Source organism: Chrysemys picta, chromosome 1 (genome assembly GCF_011386835.1).
Source record: "Chrysemys picta bellii isolate R12L10 chromosome 1, ASM1138683v2, whole genome shotgun sequence".
Classification (NCBI taxonomy): domain Eukaryota; kingdom Metazoa; phylum Chordata; order Testudines; family Emydidae; genus Chrysemys; species Chrysemys picta.
In genome coordinates this window covers 7,813,172-7,839,244 of record NC_088791.1, presented here as the reverse complement: position 1 = coordinate 7,839,244, position 26,073 = coordinate 7,813,172, and the positions used below count along the sequence as shown (strand labels likewise).

General features: G+C 49.5%; 1 protein-coding gene across 3 annotated transcripts; it reads right to left on the bottom strand.

Moving 5' to 3' along the window:
* Window positions 1–2,886: 2,886 nt before the first annotated feature.
* Window positions 2,887–24,529, bottom strand: ASB13 (ankyrin repeat and SOCS box containing 13). 3 transcript variants are annotated; one of them, XM_042859492.2, is made up of 7 exons: window positions 24,322–24,499; window positions 22,016–22,203; window positions 20,953–21,103; window positions 19,557–19,691; window positions 17,806–17,997; window positions 15,404–15,541; window positions 2,887–2,905 (listed from the first exon to the last, which is right to left on the bottom strand). In XM_042859492.2, exons 1-6 carry the CDS (start codon window positions 24,362–24,364, stop codon window positions 15,414–15,416), a joined length of 837 nt encoding a protein of 278 aa, XP_042715426.1. In that variant the 5' UTR covers window positions 24,365–24,499; the 3' UTR covers window positions 2,887–2,905; window positions 15,404–15,413. The 3 variants fall into 3 exon arrangements, with proteins under 3 accessions (XP_042715426.1, XP_005311901.1, XP_005311902.1); XM_005311844.5 differs by lacking the exon at window positions 2,887–2,905 and adding an exon at window positions 9,784–10,862 and having other exon boundaries at window positions 24,322–24,529; XM_005311845.5 differs by lacking the exon at window positions 2,887–2,905 and adding an exon at window positions 9,784–10,857.
* Between the last annotated feature and the right edge of the window lie 1,544 nt (window positions 24,530–26,073).

The window sequence follows — 26,073 nt, the reverse complement described above, 5'->3', positions numbered from 1 at the left end:
CTTCCCTTACCTATTATACCCACTGTCCATGCCACCACCTTGTAGGAGCTCACGTGGCCCCTGGCTAACGCTGTCGGCTTTGAGCTCTCTAAGCTGGAATTTCTAAGGAAAGTTGCATCCAGGCTTAATTCTTTTTGTGATGGTGGCCCAAACACCGTTCAAGAGAAGGTTATGATCAGCGTTCAGGTCATATTATGTTACACGCCAGGGTTTCTGTCAGAACATGTAAGATTCATAGAGTCTGAGCCCAGAAGGGACTGTTGTGATCATCTAGTCTGACCTCCTGTGTAACAGGCCGTAGATTTTTACCCAGTGATTTCTGCATCAAGCCCTACCACTTGTGGTTGAATTAGTGTGCATCTATTAGAAAGACTTGAGTTCAAATCTTTAAGTGATGTGAATCCACCAGAGCCCTTGGTAAATTGTTCCACTGGTTAATTACCCTCCTTGCTAACCTGCATCTTTGTTCCAGTTTGTAAGGTAAATTTGCATGTGGGTATTGTCATTACTGGAAGATATAATGGGCGGGAACAGTTACACAAGCTCTCTAACACGGCCAGTCCATGTCTTTGTCATGCTTAGGGGTTTTTTAAATTGTTCTTCTCATATATATTGGGCCAGAGCCTCAACTGTTGTAAATTGATGTCTTCTGTTAATACCAGAGGCAATTTGTATAGTGGTTCTATCTACTACTCATTGCAGCAACTGTTAGCTAAAGATTTTTGTGGTGCATTTATTTAACTTATGATCATCAAAACCACTCCATGAATTCTGGCTAACATTGGCTATAAAAGTTGACTCAAATGACCCTGCACTGTGCATGCCTTTTGTTTTTTTTATGGAGTGGAAGAAACACAGCATCTTAGGTATGTTAAATCATCCACTTAGGAAATAAACAAGCTGTGTAAAATTCTTGGGCCAGTCTCCATATCTTTATGGTGGCTCTTGCTTTATTTTGAAGCATGCAGTGTGTTACCCTGGAGCAGACACAGTTCAAAAACAGCACAAAGAATTTTTACAACCCAAGAAAACCCTGTACAAAGTTTAGTTTCCCTGGTTGCCCAGTGCTCGGCAGAGATCAGCATGTGGCTGAAGAGAAGCCGCTTAAGGGGATCCCAGGCAAAGCAGAGGTGTTGCTGGTAGGAAGAGAAAGCTACACTGCAGAACTTGCCTCCCTTATAACATCCTCCACTATCAAGGACATTGGCCCTCAGATCAAGGGCCCCGGAACCATTGTAGAAGTGGGGTGACAAGGCCAAAGTGCCCCCTCCCTCTCCATGGCTGGCTGCTCCAGTGGTGAGCCAGTGCCCACTCTTCTGGCACCACAGAAGCCCCTGGTGGGCAAAAGGTGTAATTGCAGTGCCTTCCCAGCAGAATCTATTATTCTGCAGGGAGAAAAAAAATCTGTGAGGGACATGAATGCTGCGCTTATGTTTCTTTTGTTAAAAAGTTGGGGGCAGCTGCATTTGGCCTCCTCAAGGCTGCTGGAGATTGAAGCTAATTGGAATATGGGCCATCATTTTTTCCAATAGAAATTTTTGACTTTTCACCCTCCAAAAAAATTAAATCCTGAAATATTTCGATTCGGAAATGCTGCGGTGGTACCACATGGGAGCCGTAGAGCAGACATGTCATGGGCTCATTCTCCTGGACAGGCTGGGCTCCCTGGGCATGGAGTCTAAGGCCAGAAGGGACCATTAGATCAGCTAATCTGACCTTCTGTATCTCACCGGCCACCACCACTACGCAGCACCTCTCACCCACCCCAACAACCAGAATTAGGGCTCGTCTACACTGTGCATTAGGCCACACTAGGGAGTGTTAATTCTAGCATGCACAAGGGCGTCACATGCTCACTGGCCCGCATGGACCATGCCAATGCACACTGAAAGGTACTCGTTCACCTTAATGTAGGACTGTTCGAAATGTGACTAATGCAGAGCTCATACAAGCCTGATTGGACCAAGGCATTACAGCCCTCAGAGCAGCGGTCACAGGACCAGGACAGGGGATGGGGCTCGGCCTCCCCATAAGGGAAATAGTGCGGGAACTGATCCATGTTTTCACTCCGATGCTTCGTTCTTGGATGACAACAGGACATGCTGGGGCTAGAGTGGCCACTCTTGACCCAGGAGCAGGCAGAAACTGGGGGGGGGGGGGCAGGGGATCAGGTTGGGGCCAGGAGCAGCTACCCTCAGCGACAGAGACATGAACCGCCGAGACCTCCCCTTCCCAGCCTGGAGCCAGCTGCCCCTGTCTGCCCCAGCCAAGTGTCTATAGTGCCCCAGGCAGTGCACCTACCCCTAGCCCCCCATCCCTGACACCCCAACTCCCCCACTCCCCAAGCAAAGCACCCACCTCCTGTCTCCTATCCCTAACACCCCGATCTCCCCCTACTCCTCATGCAGAGCATCCACCCCTCCCCTTTCTATCCCTGACACCCTGACACCTCCACTCCCCGCTGCCCGGACACCTCCTGCGCCCCATGCAAAGACAAGAAGGAGAAACAGCTGCTTCTTTCCTGTCTCACATGTTTTTTAATAAACCAGAAGCAGCAAATGTTGCTCTTTCAGTCCCGCCACACCCCGGCCCTTCACAAGTTCACAAGACTGCACTGATTATGGCTTCCTCGACACAGTCTGTCACCCTCAGTGTGGCAGCAATGAACAGGGGGCGCAGGTCTGAGGAATGCGCCGTTTGGTGCAGAATATGTCGTGGGTAGAAAGTGCTGGGGCTCCAGAGGCATACAGGCTCCGTATCTCCATCTGGTGCTGGGGTGCTTGGATTTCAATATGGACCGCTGCCCCATCCCTGCAATTCTTCCGCCCCTGCCTCTAAGGACAGAGCTATTCTGTGCCACAGGCAGCGAACAGGCAGCACCAAGGTGCACCGACGCCAGAGGGCCCTGCAATGGCAGGGAATTGATTAAATGAGATACACAAGTGACCCGCAGCCCATGCTGCAGAGGAAAGTGAACTCCCCCCTCTCTCCCCAAGGTCCCAGCCAATCTGACTCGGGGGAAAATTCTTTCCTGACCCTGAATACGATGAACGGTTAGACCATGAGCACATGAGCAGGACCCATCAGCTAGACACCTGAGAAAGAGAATGCTTGGTACTAACTCAGAGCGCCGGCCCACCATGTCTAGGGTCTCCTCTCCAGCCATGTTGGTTCAGAAGAAGAACAATAAAAGCCTGAATACACTATGAGGAGAAAATGTTCTCCTCGCAAAAGCCAGACCACATTGTGAGGAGAAAGTTCCCTTCCTGACCTCTACAGGTGTCTGGCTGAAGCCCTGAAGCATGAGATTTTAGGAATATAAGACATAAGGGCAAGCTGTAATGGGCTTAATCTGCAGCAAGGGCAATTTAGGTTATATATTAGGGAAAACTTCCTAACTATAAGGGTAGTTAAGCTCTGGAACAGGCTTCCAAGGGAGGTTGTGGAATCCCCATCACGGAAGATTTTTAAGAACAGGCTGGACAAGCACCTGTCAGGGGTGGCTAGGGTTATTTGGATCTGCCGCAGCGCAGGGGGATGGACTTGATGACTTCTCAAGGTCCCTTCCAGCCCAACATTACTGTGATTCTGAATCAGAAGCCACCCCCAGGGCTGCTGAGCCCTGAACCATAACACAAGAACTAGGAGTCAGCCAATGAAATTAATAGGCAGCAGGTTTAAAACAAACTAAAGGAAGTATTTTTTTCATACAACACACAGTCAACCTGTGGAACTCCTTGCCAGAGGATGTTGTGAAGGCCAAGACTATAACAGGGTTCAAAAAAGAACTAGATAAATTCATGGAGGATAGCTCCATCAACGGTTATTAGCCAGGATGGGCAGGGATGGTGTCCCTAGCCTCTGTTTGCCAGAAGCTGGGAATGGACAACAGGGGATGGATCACTTGATGATTACCTGATCTGTTCATTCCCTCTGGGGCTTCTATCTCCTGTTCCAGAGGGGTGTGGGGCAGGAGTGAGTGCGGGCAGGATTGTAGGCCAGGGGCCAGAGCCTGACCGTAAGGGGAGGAAGACTTAGGAACTAGGAGATGGAGGGTCCTGAGGGGAGAGAGAGAGGAGGAAGAGCTGCAGGGGGCTGGCGATAGAGACCAGCCAGCCTAGGCTGAATTTTCCTCCTGATCCCTCAACACACACACACACACACACACAAGCCTATGCACGCAGACACACTCACAGACGCACATGCACACACTTGTACACACACACACATTCACTCATACGCACACACACACACACATGCACACACTCACATGCACATGCATTCACTCACTCATATGCACAAACACACCCATGCACACACTCATATACACATACCCATGCACACACTCATGCATATGAATGCACGCACACACTCATGCGCACATGCATATACATGCGCACACACATGTGCATGCACACACTCATACCCATGCACACACTTACATGCACCCACTCACACACTCATACATACACATGCACACATTCATGCACACACGCATATACATGCACACATGAATGCACCCACACACACGCACGCACATGTGCTGCACGCACACACACACACACACACACGGGCATGTACACACATACACGCGCGCACACACGTGCACACACACACAGGCTTTTCTGCTAAGAGTTAAAACTGCAGAGCCCAAGCCCCGCAATCGATTGTTTCAGTAGCCGTGTCTGGGTCTGTCTCCGTGTTGCTAGAGGGGTGGCCTTGGCACTAAGAGGGCAGGCAGCAGTACAACGCAGCAGCACTTAGGGGAGCGGTCCAGGAACTGTTCCAGCTCTCCCCCGTCATAACCTCGCGCCACAGGCTGCAGACTCTCTTTGTTCCTATAATAAAGCACCCGTAAGGACCTTGGAAACAGGACACCGGGGCCTTGGAGAACCACACGTTTTTCCCACTCTGATGTCTACAAAACCTGGCAGCAGCTTTTAAAAAAACCACCTTTCCAGATGTTTATTTAATACAAAAACTAGGTCCAACCTCAGGATCATATTCAACCATCCCACCTCATACTGAGAAAAACTGACTCTCATGCATCAACCTCAACGGGACTCACGTGTAGCAAGCCCTATTCGCTGTGAGCAGAGGTTGCTCCTAGCCTCGAGAACTGTGTCCAAACTTCCCCAAAGTTTTTGGGAGTGTTGGGTCCAGTTGTTTAGTTTAGACCCCGCTCTATTACAGCAAGATACATCTAAAGCTTCATGTCTAGCCAGCTGGGAGTAGCTTTGCTATATATTTTCCTCCGGCAGCTTGCCCAGACTAACGTATGTCTCTCCATGCACGCATCGCCTGAACGTGCAGATCATGAATTCAGTTCTTGCTTTTCTACTGAAAAACACATCACACCTTCTTCTTCGGCACTGACATCAGAGGATGTTTTATTACATACATATCTGGAAAACTTGAAAGGCTTTCTTCAACGGAGATTGCTCAGCCTGGAGCTAGCAACGTTTGTCCAGGTGGCCCTTTTTCTTCTTTATTTTGTGTATTTGATTGAAACAAATCAGGTCCAAAACGCAAACAGTTAAAAGCATCCATGGAAGTGTTACTGATTTTAACCCAGCGAGGGAGAGGCCTGGTACACCCAGGCGCCTCACCCTCATGTTGGCTAGATACCATCAGTCTCCATTCTCCAGCTTTCTTGACTTTGCATGATAATACCTAGCTCTTACACAGTGTTTTTCTGCATAGATCTCAAAGCCCTTTACAAAGAAAGTCAGTGCCACTGCAGTAACAAGGCATAGAATCATAGAATCATAGAATATCAGGGTTGGAAGGGACCTCAGGAGGTCATCTAGTCCGACCCCCTGCTCAAAGCAGGACCAATTCCCAACTAAATCACCCCAGCCAGGGCTTTGTCAAGCCTGACCTTAAAAACCTCTAAGGAAGGAGATTCCACCACCTCCCTAGGTAACCCATTCCAGTGCTTCACCACCCTCCTAGTGAAATAGTGTTTCCTAATATCCAACCTGGACCTCCCCCACTGCATCATAACATCCTTTCTCAGCTGGGGAAACTGAGGCACGGAGCCGTGAAATAACCAGCCCGAGCTCGCCCAGCAAGCCAGTGGCAGAGGTAAAGATTTCCTCTCCTACAGGATACAGTGCCAGAGTTGTAGCAACATGTTTCAGACGCAATGGCCACTCTGTGTACATGAGCACCCTAAACAGAAGGAAAACTTTGGACAAGTTGGAAGAGTGCGATGGGATACTGCACAAATTGCTCACCTATGAACAGCCAGGACATTTCAGGAGCATGCATCACCGCTATAAAGCAGGTCCCAGCAGCTCGTATGAGGTGTATAACCCAGCCCAGTCAGGGTACAGCTACACTTCTTTCACTGGAAGACTGGCTTAAGGGATAAAGCAGCAAATGTCAGGACACACTCAGAAAGAAAAGCTTTGCCAGCTGGATTGAGTTAAGAGCGAACGCCGGAAAAATAAAAGCTCCTTGAGCAAGGGGACAATCCACAGGACAGACGGCGCCCTGGAACCAATTAGCCGAGGCTTTGGAAATGGCTGCTGAGTTGGTCCGGAGAGCTAGCTTTGGTTAACGTAGGTTGATTCTGTTTGATTATCACTCGGTGACATGGGGCAGTGAGGGATGGGAGATTCCCCACAGACCAAGGCGACAAAATAATAACGCAGAGCCTGAGATGTGCCACACACGACTTACTGAACCCAGGCTGGGGGCTAGACGGAGACCCCTTGCCAGAGAGACCGCGGCCATCGGCAAACTGCTGGGCTGGAAGTTACAACCCCCTGCCCCAAATCCCACCGAGGAGGTGCTGCCACAGACCCAGCAAACATTCATTGCTTGTGTGCCTGGCAGGGGCCTACTGAGCACAAGGCCCATGAGGCCCAGACCGGGGGCACAGGAAATTTGGGAAGGGGGGCAGGAGTGTTTTGGACAGGCTGGCGGGAGGAGGGGCAGCAAGGGGAGTCTTGGCAGCGTTCCTGCCCTATACAGCCGAGGAGCTTTCAGAGCATCTGGAGGCGCCGGGGGCGAGGAGGTGAAAGAGGCGATGGGGGAAAGGAGGAGAGGCCGGGGAAAGGAAGCAGCGTTGCAGAGCCGAGCAAGCTCTGCCAGAGGAAAGGCGGCGTTGTCGTGGGAGCATTATGCTGCCTTGGTTCCTGCAGTGGCATGCAGAGGGTTACGAACACAAGGGCACGCACATGTCCGGTCACGACTCAGCACACGTCTGATCCAAAGCCGGCACCCGCTGCGAATCAGCTTCGCCCAGTAGGTCTGGCTGTGGGGCAGACTCGTTACTGCTTCGGAGCCCGCTCTGACGGGGACATTGGGTGTAAGCTCCAGAACCGGGCCATTGAAGCGGCACCTGACAGACAGGACAGGTCACGTGTTTCCCCTGGGAGCATTTGCCACAAATCCCGGTGGGAGCTCAGCCTACAGCCCAGCCCGCTGGCAGAGACACAGTCAAACTCCACCGATAGGGGCGGGCATGGGGGGAGGCGTCCCGCCTTGTTTCAAGACAATTCAGGCTAGAGTGAAACCCTCACGTAAGAGGCTGCGAGCTCAATTCTGCAACAGGACGAGCACCCTCGATCCCCCGAATACCGAGCCCCTGGGAGGCTCGGCATCCTAGAGGGCTGGGAGGCAGGAAGGGCGGCCTAGCGGGTAGGTCACTAGACTGGGGCTCAGGTTCAATTCCTGCCTCAGCCACCCTGTGACATTGGGCACGTCACATGGGCCCTGTGCCTCAAAGGTGCCCAGGCACCTAACTCCCATTGACACTGAGGCAGGAGCCGAAATGCCTCTGAGGAGCCTTAATCTCATTGGGCCTCAACTCCCCAGCTAAAATGGGGAGAATACTTCCCAGAGGGGGTCACAAGGACCGAATCCATTCATGCTTTTTTTCTTTTAATGAAGATATACCTATCTCATAGAGCTGGAAGGGACCCTGCAAGGTCATTGAGTCCAGTCCCCGACCTTCTCTAGCAGGACCAAGTACTAATTTTGCCCCAGAACCCTAAGTGGCCCCCTCAAGGATTGAACTCCCAACCCTGGGTTTAGCAGGCCAATGTGCAAACCACTGAGCTATCCCTGTTATTTTTCCAGTCTTGGGGCTTGCACAGGAAGGAGACTCGACCGCTGAATCTCATTGCTAGTTGTAGTAAGACGTTGAGAGCTCAGGTGGGAGAGGAGGTGTCAAATGCAAACAAGAATAATTGAAACCTTAGAATTCAGGTAAATGTGTACAAGCGGCCTCAACCAGCAAGTCCCCTTGCAGGCTTTGGGTGGTCATTGGATCCTAAAATCTGCCCTTGTCTAGAAATGCAAGACAAAGATGGAGGAACCTTTCTGAGGGAGGGGCAGGTTGCTCGTGGGAGCATGATGGGGGATGGTGTTGGGGGGGAACCGAGGGAAGAGACTTTGAGAAGCTGTGGGCTACCGGAGCAGCCCGTGAGAGGGGAAGGTTCCATTTTGCACTGGCTCCCCCCTGCTGTATGTGTCACGTGTTTTTCCAAAGCCCGCTGGAAGCGCCAGCAACATTCCCATCGACTTCAGCCGGCTTTGATCGGGCCCTGGCTTGTCTCTGTCAATACACACACCCCCTCGCTGAACGCTGAGCAGTATTCCAGCGGAGCAGGTGCTGAGGGCAGCAATCACACGCCTCTGCAGCACGGCGAGTCGCTCGGTTTGGTGCATCAGGCCAAGCCCTCGTGCTCCCTGTGCCGCTAAGAGCAAAGTACGCTCCAGTCACACTCTCCCCATCCTCCGGCAGCCACCCGGTCCTGCAGTGGTTAGCACTGACTGCAGTGTCCCTTCAGGGCAGAAATTCGCCCTAGGCTTATTTAAGAGCCTGGTCCTATTCACTCCAGCAGAGACCGGAAGAAGAGCTGCGTGTAGCTCGAACGCGACTCTCTCTCTCACCCGCAGAAGTTGGTTCAATAGAAGATATTACACCCTACACACACCTTGGCTCTTTACAATAGAGAAGGAACGTGCAAACCACACTTCCCTGGTCATGAGTCTCTCCCCTCGGTTCCCCCCACCAACACCATCCCGCATCATGCTCCCACGAGCAACCGCCCCTCCCTCAGAAAGGTTCCTCCATCTTTGTCTTGCACTTTTAGACAAGGGCAGATTTTAGGATCCAATGACCACCCAAAGCCTGCAAGGGGACTTGCTGGTTGAGGCTGCTTGTACACATTTACCTGAATTCTAAGGTTTAAATTATTCTTGTTTGCATTTGACACCTCCTCTCCCACCTGAGCTCTCAACGTCTTAATACAACTAGCAATGAGATTCAGCGGTCGATTCTCCTTCCTGTGCAAGCCCTCAAGACTGGAAAAAGAACAGGGCTGTGCTACAAACAGTTAATTCCTCAGTCCTGCAAGGTTTTTACAGGCACAAAATCCAGGCAACACCTTGTTTTCATTGGAGCAACTTGACATAGTTAGAGGGAAGCTGCTGTGATCAAATGCCTGCACTGCGAGCCAATGCTAATACACCCGGCGAGCAGCAGCCAGCAACACAATCCGGAGGATTCTCAAGAGGTGCTAATTGTAAAAGAGAGACAGAGCTGAGCCATATCTGGAGCTGGACTTTCCCGAAGCACAAGTGGTGTTTGGATTGGAGGGGTTTTCTTTGGGCCTCTCCCTGTAAAGACGGCTCTGCAAGGCAGGGTGGGGTGCAGCAGGGAGTGGGGCACAGAAGTGGGGAGGAGGAGTGGAAAGCTGAGCTGCATTTGCAAATTCATCTCTTCCTTCCCTGGCACGGGTTGAAAGGGACGGACGGAGCAAGAGCTGGTTTTAGGGGTTGATTTTATTTGCACTGGACGTGCGCTTTGATTGCACATTCCTAATCACCAACAAAAGCAAAGGAAGTTAAATGATCAAACCCTGCATGAAAACAAAGCTCCGGGTCAAGCATCAGGGGGTGGCCGTGTTAGTCTGTGTCCACAAAAACAACGAGGAGTCCGGTGGCACCTTAAAGACGAACCGATTTATTTGGGCACAAGCTTTCGTGGGTAAAAAACCCCCACTTCTTCAGATCTGAGGAAGGGAGGTGTTTTACCCACGAAAACTTATGCCCAAATAAATAATAGTTAATGGAGATATCCCATCTCCTAGAACTGGAGGGGACCCTGAAAGGTCATTGAGTCCAGCCCCCTGCATTCACTAACAGGACCAAGTACTGATTTTGCCGCAGATCCTCAAGTGGCCCCCTCAAGGATTGAACTCACAACCCTGGGTTTAACAGGGCAATGCTCAAACCACTGAACTAGCCCTCCCCCATTGGGCTTTAAGGTGCCACTGGACTCCTTGTTGTTTTTAAAGCTACGGGTGTAACCTAAACAGACCCAGCCAAGGAGACTTGGAAAAGACTTAATAGTGGACATTTCGCTTGCATCTTTTGCCCCAAAGCTCTTTACAAAATCAGGAGTCACTTCAGCCATTGTTGAAATGGCAGTAGAATACGCAGAAGACTTGTGTTCCCGGCCCTGCCACTAGGCTGCAGGGTGATTTTGGGCAAGTCCCTTCACCCCTCTGTGCCTCAGTTCCCCCATCTGTAAAATGGGGATAATGCTAAAGCACTTTGAGATCTACTGCTGAAAAGCCCTCTATAAAGAGCTAGGTATTATTATTGCAGGCTGCCATCACATGCAGCCAGCCAGGCTAGGTATCAGGCAATGAGCGAGAGCTCCCAAGGTCAGGGTGACCAGCTCAGACATCTGCCGGGCAGTCTCTATCTTGTTCTTTACGCCTGGTGCCGTCGTTGCTCAGGCGCTCTCACTAGCGGATAGTTAGCGAAGGGACCGGACTGTGACGGACGATGGAGTTCTGAGTCCATCTCACTTCCCCTTGTTTTGGGGCCGTCCTGAGCTGGGGGAATAAAAAGACATCTTCTGCAGCTTCTTGTTTACCTGGGATTGGTTCAATTAGCTTGCCCTACTGCCACTTGCAGGTAGATTCATAGATTCCAAGCCCAGAAGGAACCATTATTATGATCATCTCTAGTCTGACCTCTGCATAACCCAGGCCAGAGAATCTCGCCTAGCGATTCCTGAGTACAAGCCCTTTCCTCTTCAGGTCAATGCTATCTCAAACAGCTAGGTCACCAATGGTTATCACCCTGAGCCCATCTCCAAGAGTGCCTGACTCAGCACCATTACAAACAGGTCAACAACTACAGATTGTCTCCTAGTTTAGTGGTTCTCAAAGCACTTCCAGGCGGCCCAGGGAGCTGCTTTGCATCACAGTGGTGCAGCATGCAAGCTGGAACAAGCAGCAGTCCCGCCTTCCCCTAAGAAGCGTGTTTTGTGCACATCTGGGTATCCCTGACAGATCTCCTTTGGAGCCCTGTGCCCAGCTGGGTTCTGCAAAGGAGCTTGGGTCTATTGATAAGTCTTTATTGGCTCCCTTTTTGGCGTACACTCAACTATGATCAAATAGGATGAGAGAGGCCGAGGCCAAGTTCCCAGAAGGCCCGGGAGAGGAAATGAACAGCGCAGATAAAATAGAAGAGACACATAACCAAGCAGTGGCACCCCTACTGGAGGTGACCTGCAAAGGGGAAAATAAAGAGGACGTGAAAGGGATTTGTTTGTTTCTGCTTGATTTTTTTATATTGGAAATTCCGGTCCTGTCGGAGCTGGAAGACCTGTGGTGACTGGAGAACTAGTGAAATGGGACAAGAGTGAAAACTGAGCTGCTGAGATGGGGAGGGATTTTGAGCCAGACTGATGAAAACAGTGGTTTTCGTTTAGTGTTCTTGACACCTGTCGAACTCCAATGACTAATTCACATTTCGGATACAGGAAGCTTTTGTTAAAGACTCAACTCCCTTGTCCCTCCAATGAAGGCAAAAGAGCCCACAAAACACCTCTCTAAGACCTCCCAAAGCCTCCAGCAAAACCTGGCAAACTTGATATTTCCAATGTAAAAATCCAAGCAGAATTATATATACAAGAAAAACCCTTCAGGCTCTCTTTATATACCATGCAGCAGGAAAAAAAAAAAGTGGGGGGCATGAACCCAAAGTTTAAAAAAATCATTTGTAGGTCGCCTTTACACTGAAAATATTTTCATCTCATCTCCTGAACACTGCCCTAATACTATTTTCCCCCATGTAGCATAGCACTACAGTTGCAACAGGGAAAGTGTAAGATTAAGGTTGATCGGTGGGGGACGGGGGCAGTAAGCTATAAGATTTTAAGTGGCAGTCCACCACGTGACAGCGTTTGAGAACCACTGATCTAGTTTTAGGCCATGTTAGACACCCTTAGAAGGTTCCACGACCCCAGTACCATGAAGAGGACGGGTTTTAGTCTCATCTCAATGTGTTAAGACTTACCACACACGCATCAAGGAGACTAGATCCCCGGTACCCACTAAAGTGGCCCGCTGCCTTCAGGTCAGTGAAATCTCACATGTTAAGGGAGACTAAGCTCTGCTTCTAATCTAACCTCACCCAGAAGGATTCAATATCAAAAGGACGCTGTGAAAGTTTGTAAAGAACAGAGGAATTCAACACTGACAATATGCAGCTCTAAGGCAGGGGACCAGACCCCGTAGCTGTGACAGGGCAAACCTCTAAAGGAGCAGCTGAAACAAAAGGCCACCTCAGAGTGAAAAATCTGAAAAGCCTATTCAGAGCTCATCGGTGCATCCGTGTCTCTGCATAGGCACCAACTGGAGCACCCCCGGAAAAAAAAAAAAGTGGGTGTTCATCACCCAGTGGCAGCCAGCTCCTCCTCCTCCCCCCCTCAGAAGCTCCTGCCCCCTGGCGGGCCCCACTGATCAACTCCTCCCCCTGCACCTCCTGCCCGCCAGTGATCAGCTGTTCGGCGGCGTGCAGGAGGCGCTGGGGGGGGGAGAAAGAGGGGAACAGGGGGGGAAAAGGCAGGGTGGGGACTTGGGGGAAGGGTTGGAGTGGGGGTGGGGGTTGGGGGTCAAGCACCCCCCCAGGACCTCTCAAAGTCGGCGCCTCTGGTCACTGGTGCACGAATGGATTTGTTAACAGACTGTACAGTGGTCGTGCAAAGTGCTCCTCTGAGGATAAAATCTGGCCTGCAGACGGGGTGCCCAGATATTGCCCAACACCGCTGCTGCACTGGTCACCTGCCAGAACCGGTGGGCTGCAACTACGTTTACATCAAATTGAGATGGCTGCAGCTGCCATCAGACTGGTTGCTCAGATCAAGATGGAGCACTGCATGCTGGGATTGGTTGTTCTCTCAGTAGGCCGCACCTCCAAAATCATGAGGGCTGATCCAGTGAAGTCACTGGAAAGACACCCAGGGATTTTGATGGGCTTTGGATGAGGCCTGCGGAGGGTTGCATTGCATGACTTGGGGGGCCTGCTGACAGCCTCTGGCCTAAAAGTGAAATTTGTGTCTAATTAGGGCACCCAGATAATTATCCCCTTCTGTCTTTGTGATTAGCCATTACCCCTTCAGGAACACAAGGCATTGTAGAGTAGACCCAATGGGGGTAGCGGTCTGGCAGGATCTCTAGTGTAAAAAGATTACTAGTAGGGTTGTTGATTAACCACAGTTAACTCACATGATTAACTCAAAAAAATTAATCGCGATTAAAAAAATTCATCGTAATTAATTGCACTGTTAAACAACAGAATACCAATTGAAATGTACTAAATATTTTGGATGCTTTTCTACATTTTCAAATATATTGATTTCAGTTACAACACAGAATACAAAGTGTACAGTGCTCACTTCATATTTATTTTTTATTACAAATATTTGCACTATAAAAAAGAAATAGTATTTTTCAATTCACCTCATACAAGTACTGTAGTGCAATCTCTATCAGGAAAGTGTAATTTACAAATGTAGATTTTTTTTGTTACATAACTGCACTCAAAAACAAAACAGTGTAAAACTTTACAGACTAACAAGTCCACTCAGTCCTACTTCTTGTTCAGCCAATTGCTAAGAAAAACAAGTTTGTTTACATTTACGGGAAATCCTGCTGCCTGCTTCTTATTTACAATGTCACCTGAAAGGGAGAACAGGCGTTCACATGGCACTTTTGTAGCCGGCGCTGCAAGGTATTTACGTGCCAGATATGCTAAAAATTCGGATACCCCTTCATGCTTCGGCCACCATTCCAGAGGACATGCTTCCATGCTGATGATGCTCGTTAAAAAAATAATGCATTAATTAAATGTGTGACTGAACTCCTGGGGGGAGAATTGTCTGTCTCCTGCTCTGTTTTACCCGCACTCTGCCATATATTTCATGTTATAGCAGTCTTGTATGGTGACCCAGCACATGTTGTTTGTTTTAAGAACACTTTCACAGCAGATTTGACAAAACGCAAAGAAGGTACCAATGTGAGATTTCTAAAATTAGCTACAGCACTCGACATAAGGTTTAAGAATCTGAAGTACCATCCAAAATCTGAAGGGATGAGGTGTGGAGCATGCTTTCAGAAGTCTTAAAAGAGCAACACTCCAATGCAGAAACTACAAAACCCGAACCACCAAAAAAGAAAATCAACCTTCTGCTGGTGGCATCTGACTCTGATGATGAAAATGAACATGGGTCGGCCCACTCTGCTTTGGACTGTTATCGAGCAGAACCCGTCATCAGCATGGACTGGAATGGTGGTTGAAGCATGAAGGGACATATGAATTTTTAGCGCATCTGGCACATAAATATCTTGCAACGCCGGCTATAACAGTGCCATGCGAACACCTGTTCTCACTTTCAGGTGATATTGTAAAGAAGAAGAGGGCAGCATTATATCCTGCAAATTGTAACCAAATTTGTTTGTCTGAGCGATTGGCTGAAGTAGGACTGAATGGACTTGTAGACTCTAAAGTCTGATGTTTTATTTTTTAATGCAGTTATTTTTTGTACATAATTCTACATTTATAAATTTGACTTTCATGATAAAGAGATTGCACTACAGTACTTGTATTAGGTGAATTGAAATATACTATTTATTTTGTTTTTACAGTGCAAATATTTGTAATCAAAAATAAATATAAAGTCAGCACTGTACACTTTGTATTCTGTGTTGTAATTGAAATCAATATATTTGAAAAGGTAGAAAATATCTAAAAAATTTTAAATAAATAGTATTCTATTACTGTTTAACAGCGCGATTAAACAAATTAATTGTGATTAATTGCAATTAATTTTTTTAATTAATCGCTTGACAGCCCTAATTACTAGCTAAAAGCCTGGATCTACACAAGATCTAAATTATTGTCTTTGTCAAAACTCTCAGTCACACGATGGGATGGGGGGGGGAATATGCTGCCTCAGAAATGGTATTTACATCAATTAACTTAAATTAAAGGGACTTCTTATGGGATGGGGGAGGGAGGGAGAGAGAGAGAAAGAGACAAGATACTTCATCTCGTGGGGTCTAACGAGATTGTCCTGCAATGTCACCTTCTTTCGGTCAGTTGTATGAGAGGTATTTCATTAATGGCAGAGGAATATTTAACTTGGCAATCTTCGCCAGCCCTTGCTGGCCGGTGGCTTTCCGCAGGCTAACTCGGCAGAGCTGCGACAAGCTCAGGGGTGTTTCTGAAACGATAAAAGAAGATCAGCAGCATCACTGTGCCAGTTCCGCGGAAGGCTCTTAATTCTACCAAGCACAGAACACTTCGCAGACCAACGGAGGCATAGGCGCCGATTCTGTGGGTTCTCTGGGGCTGGAGCACCCATGGAAAAAAAATAGCAGGCACTCACCACCCACCAGCCACAGCTGTTCGGTGGTGCTGCCGATCAGCTAATAGGGGCAGCTCAGGGAGGGACTTGGGGGAAAGTGGAGACCAGTGAGCAGTGGGTGGGAGGGAGCCTGGGGGAAAAGCGGGTGGGAAGAGGCGGAGTGAGGGCGAAGCCTTGGGTGAGGAGGTGGAGTGAGGGAGGGGCCTGTGGAAAGGGGCGGAGTGAGGGCGGGGCCTCAGGGCACAGCATCCCCAGGGAAAAGTAAAAGTCGGTGCCTGTGGATGGAGGCCAAACTCAGTCTAGGGGTCAGCCGGCACAGCTCCATCAAAGTCACGAGGCTGTTTCCGCTTACACCGGGCCTCGACGCGATCCACAAAGTTCACAGGATTCCAGGCGGGTGTTGCATTGCAAGGAAAAGCGGTGGTAACGGCTCAATTTCAAATCTCACTCACCACCACGCCCACACTCCCAGCCAGCAGTTCCTGCTCGCCACACCCACAAAAATACAACATCATTCCCTACTGCACCATTCCAGGATCATTCAGAGTGCGGGTACTGGACCAGTGGCTCTTCTCTTTGTTGAGTGCATGACAGTACTGCATGGGGCTGGCTCTCAGAGGCACAATTCAGCTGGGAGAAGTGGGAGGAACCTTTACCCTGTTCTTTGAGACTGGATTCCAGGGAAAGAACCTTGAAGTGCTCTCTCCCTAGCAGGCCATACCACTTCTTTGTAATCTTGTGGGAAGGTTAGGGATGGGCAAAATGCTGATTCCCTCTTGCTTAGGGTCGCAAGCGAGAGAGAGAATAATATTAATGAGAGAAAGGCTAATCTGTTCCCTTTAAAGGTGGGCATGGGAGAGTTGCACTTGGAGAGACAATTCAAACAAAGAATCAGATGTTGGATTTTAAATAAATCACAATCTTTCCATTTAAGTCTCTTGTACTTTTTTATGTTAGAGGAGGTGCCTCCCAGGCCCCAATCCAGGTGTGTTTCAGATTGAAACAAACACACACACTTCTTCTTCTTCCGCCCTTCGTGGTGCACACTCTTTAACCTATTCTCATGGGAAGCTCGATGTGGGACAGCACCGGGTTCCCATGCAGAGACTCAGCGTTTGGGACGGGTCACCAGACTCCTGGTCAAGAGGGGTCATGGAATTGACACGTGACGGACACAGCAATGAAGAGGCGTGAGCTGCCCCCCTCAGTGTGAGCTGAGCACCAAAGGAACGCATTAGCTTCACAGGCCAGAGGAAGAGTTAAGCAAAGCTCAAAAGCGCCTCCCTTCCACCGATGGAAGATATTACCAATAAAAGATATTACCTCACCCACCTTGTCTCCCAGCTAGAGGAAAGACTGTTACACAGGAGAACAGAATAAGAACATAAGAGCGGCCATACTGGGTCAGAGCAAAGGTCCATCTAGCCCAGTATCCTGTCTTCCGACAGTGGCCAATGCCAGGTGCCCCAGAAGGAATGACCAGAACAGGTAATCGTCAAGTGATCCATCCCCTGTCACTCATTCCCAGCTTCTGACAAACAGAGGCTAGGGACACCATCCCTGCTCATCCTGGCTAATAGCCATTGATGGAGCTATCCTCCATGAACTTATTTAGTTCTTTTTTTAACCCTGTTATAGTCTTAGCCTTCACAACATCCTCTGGCAAGGAGTTCCACAGGTTGACTGTGCATTGTGTGAAAAAATACTTCCTTTTGTTTGTTTTAAGCCTGCTGCCTGTTAATTTCATTGGGTGACTCCTAGTTCTTGTGTTATGAGAAGGAGTAAATGACACTTCCTTATTTACTTTCTCCACACCAGTCATGATTTTATAGGCCTCTATAATATCTCCCCTTAGTCATCTCTTTTCCAAGCTGAAAAGTCCCAGTCTTATTAATCTCTCCTCATATGGAAACTGTTCCAAACCCCCAATCATTTTTGTTGCCCTTTTCTGAACTTTTTCCAGTTCCATGAGGAACAAGCAGATTATGAGATGGGGAGAAAATGGCAGCCACAAGATGCACAGATTTTCAGGCCGGAAAGGACCATGATGACGACCCAGCCTGCTGAGGAGGAAATGAGTTCTAGCATGGCTGCGGGAGATGGGACTGAGACCCACTTACTTTCATAGTACTCCAAGCACTGAGCAGTCTGGCTGCTCCTACACGTGTAGTCGGATGGTTTCTTCCCTCGGTTGTCCTGGGCATAAATGTTTCCTCCAAACTCAACCAGCATCTCTACCAGATCCGCATTTTTCACTTTGGCTGCGTGGTGAAGGGCTGTCTCGTGAAGTTTAGCTGCATTCACATTTGCCCCTGGGAGCATAAACAAAATGAGTTTATGAAGGCCCCGATGTAGCCGCCGTTACTCTGGTTAAGTCATCTCTTACCTGAGAAAATTACCACTCGGTTGCTGTGAAGCCTCTAAATGAAGTTCCACCAATCAGTTGAAAGACCGAGGGATTGTCTACACTATAGCGGCACAGCTATGGCGCCAAAGCTACATTGGCATAACCCTGCAGTGTAGACGCACCCTATGGTGACAGAAGGGATTTTTCCATCGCTATAGGAATTCCATCTCCCCAAGTGATGGTAGGTCTGTCAACCTCGCTGAGTCTACACGGGGGGTTAGGTCAGATAGCTACGGCACTCAGGGACATGGATTTTTCACACCCCTGAGCACTGTAGCTATTTTGACCTATGTTTTAAGTATAGAATGGGCTTGAGCCAGTAGTCAGAGCTAGCACGCCATGTATTTTTGCAGGCATATGTTTTCCTTACAGAGAGATTTTTAGCTGATATAGCTATGAAAATAAGCTTCTGAATGTAACCCATGCATCCCACTGAATCTACACAGTCTGAAACAAGCTAGGAACTGCCCAGTTCTGCTCAGTGGGTTGTTCAATCCTAAACTTACTGATGTCAACGTTGTTAGCTATTTAAGTGCTGGTCATTTTAACAGAAACATCTCGTTATGCTGGGATTTTGAGATATGGAGATCTAGGTGCCCTTCAGCATCCATCAACCATGTACCAAAGTCTTGTTCATTCTCATTTCTGCTAAGAAAGTGTGAATAGATAAACTCAAGCCAGAGGGTGTCCTCACTCCCCCACCTCTTCCTATTACCCTTTCCATTGAACTGATAGGTGGATACTGTGAGTCACATGACTTCCTGACAAGGATGGACCCAAGACACAAAGTCGGAATCCATATCCCAATATCAACAAAGTTCGGAGGTGTTTGGCTCTGGTGATTTGGTTCAGAATTAGCACTGGTTCCTACGGCCGGGGAACCTGGATGTGAAACTTGGAACACACAATGTTACTTGAATATCCCCTGGCCGAATCCATCTCTAGTGTAACTCCAATCAAATCACAGCAGGGACCTCATGTTTTGTTGTACGTCAAACCCCAATATGTCTCCCTTTCCAGCTCTCCTCTATCTCCAACCTTAAAAAAAAAAAATCTACCAATATTGATCCAACATCATTATTAAGAGTGAGTTGAAACATTATTCTAGGAGGCTGGAATGGTTTGGTTATTAACAGAATAGGAACAGCTAAACGCCACTGAACTAAACAGAAGAGTTTATGACATGGATATTAATTTGCCTACGCTGCAAGCCTTCCGAAAATGGCTAACTAGGTAAATTGCTTTGCCCAGAAGAAAAGCCCTTGTGTATATATTTATTCTTGTCTGGCAGACACTCTGAGGACAGAAATATCCATAATCATGTCCATTTCAATGGCTCAGTCAATTAATAAACTTCTAAACACTTCTCTGCTGAGCCCAAGAACAGATACACAAGGTGAGCGTTGCACAAACACTGCCACTAGGTACTACGTACGCCGAAACCAACACCTCCGGGTGCCGTACCGGCATTGAGCAGTAACTTCACACAATCCAGATGCTCTCGGGCACAGGCTACGTGCAGAGGGGTTCCGAAGTGGCAATCGTGGGCCTCCAGGTTCGCACCGACATCTATCAGGAGCTGCACGCACTCCGAACTCCCTTTGAAAAGAGAACCGATCAGTGAGAAACAGCCTGGCTTTGAGGGGAACTTCCACGTGCTTTGTATCAGCTTGGCCTCAGAAGCTAGCTTGAATCCAGCTAGTACAGTAACAATAGCACCGAAGACACCGCAGTGCAGGCATCATCAGAGCTGGATTGTGACCCAAGGATGTACCCAGGGTCTACACCAAGCTTTTACTACCTGGGCTGAAGCCCATGTTACGCTGTCTTCACTGGTACTGTTATCCACGCTGGTTGGATCTAGCTAACCCGGGTAGGCTAGCCCGTGCTGCATAGACCTACCCTAAGAGTGTCATTAACATTTGGGACATTAAGTGCAAAGTACAAAGGCTTGGGTGTATTTTTCCCCCGTTGGGCTAAATCTATTGGGCAGTGGCACGGTCATCCATAGGAAGAGGTGGAAGCCCCGTTGCTTGAATCCTTTGAAGCTAGACTGGACTAAACTTTGGCAGAATATGCTCCAAGGGGGATGGACTGAATCATCTAACCGGGCTGAATGTTCATAAGAGTGCTCATGCCAAGGATTTCAAAAATTCGGAGCCTAACATTATCTATTTAAGCACCCACCAGGCTTTCAAAAATCCTAAGCACCTGAAAGCTCCCACTGACCTCACAGTGGGAGACAACCCCTGCCTCTAACATCAGACCATCTCACAGGACAGGCAAAGGGTGGGTGAAGGAAGTGTTATCACACCCAATGTACAGAGGGGGAAAGTGAGACACAGAGGAAATAAGAGACTTTGCCAAGGTCACCCGCGGAGTCTATGCCAGATCTGGGAACTGGTCGCTGGTCTTGAGTTCCAGTCCAGCACCTTCACCGGAAGATCAACCTTCCCGCGACTCAAATCTGATTTTGATGGGAGTGTAACAAACAGAGAGGCCATGGGGTGGGCCCAACATAAGGAGGGACTCCTCCCGGGCTACATTAACAAAGAATGGAAGTTGTTGTCCTACCTAGCTAAGATTTTCTATTGTGTTGTTCACACGGTGTCCAACTGCCTCACACCTACAATGTCTTTATTTGCCCAGTCCTGCAAAGTTTTTCATTCGGACTTCAGCGGGATCTCTGCTGACACAATGGGCCTTAACACCACACAACTAATCTTAACAAAAAGAGACGACAGGAGATGCTTTCCAGCTGTTACAGTCTGATGAACAACAGACTCTTATTTCAGGCCCTTTGCAGCTGCCATGGGTGTGAGTGCCCGATGAATATACATGTAGGATCTCAAGGGCTCACCATTCATGCAGGCTTCATGGAGAGGGGACGCCGTGTAGAGCGGAGGATTCACCTTCGCTCCATGGGACAGGAGCACTCTCACACATTCAATACTGCCCGAAGCACAAGCGTCACAGAGCGGAGTGCTGCCATCTATGTTCCTGGCATCCACCTAGAAGGCAGAAAGATAGTATTGACTCAGGGGCAGCTGTATGCCAGTGCTCTCTTACCTAGGTCTTTAACACACACTCTCTAACCCTGCAGAAGGCAGGAACCAGCCGGTGGATATTGTCACCAACCTAGCTTGAGTATGGTCCCGTCGCTCTAAGGTTAACCAGGTCTTTTGTTCCCAGAACAGAGCTAAGGGAAGTAGAGTATTAAAGGGAACGTAGCAATAAAATACAAAACCTGCCAAAGAATCCACTCCAGTTGCTTTTCCTGCTGCTCCCTAGACCGCTTAGGGTATGTCTACACTACCCACCGATCCGGTGGGTAGTGTAGACGTACCCTAAGCGGTTCCGGATCGGTGGGTAGCAATTGATCTATCGGGGATCGATTTATCGCGTGTAGTGTAGACATGATTAATCAATCCCCGATCGCTCTCCCGTCGACTGCTGAACTGCAGTTCGGCGAGAGGCGGAAGCAAAGTCGACGGGGGAGCGGCGGCTGTCGATCCAGAGCTGTGAGGACGCGAAGTAAGTGGTTTTAATTTGATCTAAGATACGTCGACTTCAGCTACGCTATTCTCGTAACTGAAGTTGCGTATCTTAGATCGATCCCCCCTCCTCCCCCCAGTGTAGACCAGGCCTGAGCGATCACTTTGGATAGCACGGCTGACGTGCACTGATCCAGAAGGGCAAGACGCTCCCGTGACTCTATAAGCACCTCACGTCCCACTGATTTCAGCAAAGGCTTGGCCCATAGCAAGGACGGTGCAGCTAAAAAATTATTCTCTTCGGGACACATGATGTCACTTATTTCATTGGATTTGTAGCACTATATACTTCCCCATTAGAAGGGTAATCAAGAGCAAAAGGCTAGGGGGGAGGGGGAAGGGGAAGGGACACTCGAACTTATCACAAACCTGGGCCCCTGCTGCAAGTAAGAGCTTCACACACTGCGTCTGACCTCGCAGGCTCGCCTCATGCAAGGGAGTGATAGAGTCGTAGGTGACCAGGTTTACGCAGGCACCATTCGCTATCAGCTCCTGCAGCTGCAGGATCTCTCCCCTCCTGGCTGCTTCGTGAACAGGCGTCCTCTCAGCCCAGAAGCCTGGGGAGAAAGGAGAGACTGTGAATGAGAGTCTGTGGGCTGGAGACAACGCACTTTACTGGGAGAGGCCCGAGCATGGGCTAGTGGCTTGACTAGGAAACTAAGAGTTTGGGGTTTTGGTCCCACCTCTGCTAATGACTCAGTGTGTAGACCTGGGTAAGTCACTTTCACTTCTGTGTGCTACCGGGACCCCATGTATAAAAGCTGGAATCCTGGGGGGTTTTATTGCACAGAGTTTCATTCCTATTTGTCAAACGTGTTGCAATCCTTGTGTGAACGTGCTCTCTGATGACACAGTATTGCTGTTATTAAAACAGTTGCTGCATGAAACAAAAGCGGCACTGTCTCCACGTAAGTATATTTTGCTTATAGAGTGAGTGACGAACGCAGAACAGCCTTGGGCTCTTTCAATCTAGATGTGATGCCTTTTAACAGGGCGCATTCTGCCTCCATGCAAACAGGGACGACACCCCCCCGAATCCTCGCAAAACAAGCCAGTAGCATTCATTTGAATTTTGTCTTCAATCAGCTGCTGCTGTGTTTTCATGCAAGTCTTGCTCATCTCCAAGGATGGTCACATATGGCCCCTCCACAGATTACGGCTGCTAAGGGCAGAAATAACCTGCATGGAGCTGTGTGCATAAAGGCCACTACCAGGGCACCAACAGACAGGCCATTCTATCAGCCCCATGCTGGAATGTCCTTCCACACAGCCCCTGAGAAGCAATCACTTCATGGTGCTGGGGGTGGGCAGGCAGGTGGAAGAGATTTAAGGTGAGATAAGTGGCAAGCCTGCTTCGCAGGGGGTTCTAATGAATGTGTATCAGGCTGCTCCAACCTCTTCAGGGACATGGGCCGCAAATGCAGTTGCACGGCACCTCTGCAGGCCACAAAACGGCACCCACCGCACAGCCTGACCTTGCACAGCCCGTACACGTGAGGACGTGCCGCACATTGCCCGTGGAGGTGCCCACGTCACGGAAAAGGCTGGACCCCCCCCCCCCCCCCCCCGTAAAAATTTCCAGCTGTAGCTGCTACTGGATTGAAGCGCCTCTGCTAAATGCAAAGCTGCAAAGTCCTGAACATTGCAGCAAAAAGGAGCAAAGTGATGCATTTGCACCTTGTGTGCATCATTGCCCCAGTCCTTGGTTCTTCTTTTCTGTTATTAAGGGTTGGTGTTTTCACAGCACACTTATACGCTGTAGTCTTTTGGGACCTCCATTTCCTCACCCCCACTTGGAGCAAAGATATTTTGTGTTTCATGGCATTAATCCCGATTTACATCACTGTAAGGGAGAAGGAAATCTGGCCCAGGAGAGGGCAGGCTGTTTGCTAATGAGCAGCCCTCTCTTGCTAGCAGCAGGACTGGAGGTGAGAAAGCGGGGAGATGGGCCATTCGGGAAGCAAGGAAGACAAGCAAGCTGCCTGTGTTTAAAGGCGATTATTCTTGGGGCACAGATCAGACCGTTCAGCTCCTGGAAAACCAATCCTGCACACTGTCGTCTTACGTGCACGACTACACGGCAGCGCTGACGCTCCGAATGGTGCAATGCAGCTGCTCTATCTGACTCCAGTGGCACCCGACCTGCTGCCTACACACCCAGGTCCCTGCAGATTACTGCACCTGTCCCACGACTCCTGCCACCACACCCCGGAGCAGGTGCATACCATCCACCTGCAGCGTGTGACATATGCAGCAGCACCTGGGCGTACAATGTCCTTTATTCTGCTCCAAATAGCCCTGTCTTGCAGAAGGTCGTGTCATGGGGGAAGGAGCTCTCTCCCCTACTCCCACACGTCTACTTGGGGCACCACAAATTCCTCTCTAGACACCCCGGCCCTCTCTAGGGAGCAAAGCCCCAGCCCCCAATGGCTCCTCTCCCTCCTTCCCCAGGGAGCAGGGCCTCCCCAAATCACTCCCCCCTTCCTCCCCAGAAGCAGGCACCCCCACTCCTGGATAGCAGGGACCACCCCCCTAATGGAAACAGGCGCCCCCCATTGCTCCCCCCATTATCCTGGGGAACAAGCCCCCTGCCCCCAAATCACCCTTTTCCCCTCCACTGGGAGTACAGCTGCCCCCCCAAATCTCCCCCCTCACTGGGAGCAGGACTCACTCACCGATCTCCCCCAGCCTGGAGCCGCTGGCCAGCGACCCTTCCATGGCCCGCGGCTGGCCCTGCCCCGAACTACAAGTCCCAGCAGCCCCTGCTCACTGAGGGGCGGGGGCTGATTTCCCCCCCGCTCGCGGACCCGGACCCCGACCACCGCGCGTGCGGCTCCTGCGTTGGGGGGCTTCGCTGACCTCTCTGCCCAGCCTGCCTGCGTCAGAGCCGAGGGAAGGGCCAAAGAGCCGCCGCAAAGGCCTCTGGGACTTGTAGTTTTGTGTCGCTGCCCAGGCGCTTTGCACGGGATGCGGTGTTGTTATCGCTGAGGCCAGCTGGCCACGCCGGCCCCGGGCCGAGCTGCAAACCTCCCTGCGGCTGCTTTCCGGAGTAATGCACACTGCAGTGGCGGCATAGCACAGATCCCTGCTGGGAACCAATCCAAAACACTCACTCACCCGCGCCTGCAGCACAGAGCGGGAAGCCAGGACTCCTGGGTTCTTTTTAGTTATGGTCATGATCAGTGATTTGTATTAGGGGGACAGCTGGAAGCCCCAGCGGCAGTCAGGGTCCCAGCATGGAAGGTGCTGCGGGCCCAGAGTTAGAGACAGCCCCGGGCCCTAATTTCCACTGAAACCAATGGGAGTTACATGGCTAAATACCTTTGAAGATCTCCCTGTTTGCTATTCAATTTGCACTGGTATGAATGTCTACACTGCGTGGCTGGCAGTGGCAAATCAGGCCCGTGGTTGGTTGGTGTCTCTATGGGGATATGGTTCAGGCAGTCTCGGTGCCCTGTTTGAGACGTGCAACCTGGACTCTGCCTTTCCTGGGTAGCTAATGTTTGGAGGATAGTTTTTTAAACTCTAACTTTCTCACTAGGTAATAGGCACTCAAATCACTGCCACCTTAACAAAGCTTCTTTTCAGATGTAACAGCCACATGGACTGAGTGGGTACTAATCCCTGTCATGTGACCATGTTCTTAATTAACCTTTTGTCATTCGGATCCGGGTCTGGGTCCGAGCTTGGGAAAGAAAGAGACTATTACCAGCTATTTTGTGTCGTCCTTGTATTACAATCCATCCCCTACCCCATAACACTCTTCCTCTTCCCTGACTGATCCCCACCCCCAAATCACTGGAAAATTCAAGCGAGGAGTAAGGGAGTTAGAACAGCAAGTGAAAGACACAAAGAAAGAAAGAAATTGACTAAAGTAGTTCAGTCTCTGAAGTTAGTTGTTCTGTTGGGGGAAGGGACCAGTGCAGGGTTTTTCCACATGGCTGCACTACCATATTTTTGCAGACTTTGTCCTAGCTCTTCCACACACACACACACACCTCACCTCACCTCACCTTACCTTTTGTGCTTTTATTCCCTTGGTTTGTGTGTTATGTCTGAATTCAGATTGCAAGTCAGGGTGCACCTGTTTCCACCTTCCATCCACAGCAGGATAAAAGATGAAACTTTCCCCCAAGGGCCCTAGGAAAAAGAGGAGCCTTTCAGAAAGAAACGTGAAACCTATTGCTTCCTCCTAGCTTTCCCCCAATGACCACTCAAAACAAAACACCCCCTCCCTTTGGGGAATGGACAAAAAGAAACAGGGATCCTGTGTGCGTGTTGTACAGTTTGCAAGGTGCGCCGCTTGCTGTGGTGATGATGGCAGGATACAAACACGGAGTGGACAGACAGTGGAGTAGAGCTGGCTGGGAAAGAAAGGACTAAAAACGGAGGTTTTGGAAACATTTTCATCCTGAGTCAGGATGAGA

Excerpts from the sequence above, each read along its gene's own strand:
- ASB13 (XM_005311844.5), bottom strand. The coding sequence starts at position 24,364 with ATGGAAGGGTCGCTGGCCAGCGGCTCCAGGCTGGGGGAGATCG. Across the intron at positions 22,204-24,321 it reads CTCCAGGCTGGGGGAGATCG|GCTTCTGGGCTGAGAGGACG; the intron begins GTGAGTGAGTCC and ends CTTTCTCCCCAG. Across the intron at positions 17,998-19,556 it reads GAAGTTACTGCTCAATGCCG|GGGCAAATGTGAATGCAGCT; the intron begins GTACGGCACCCG and ends TTATGCTCCCAG.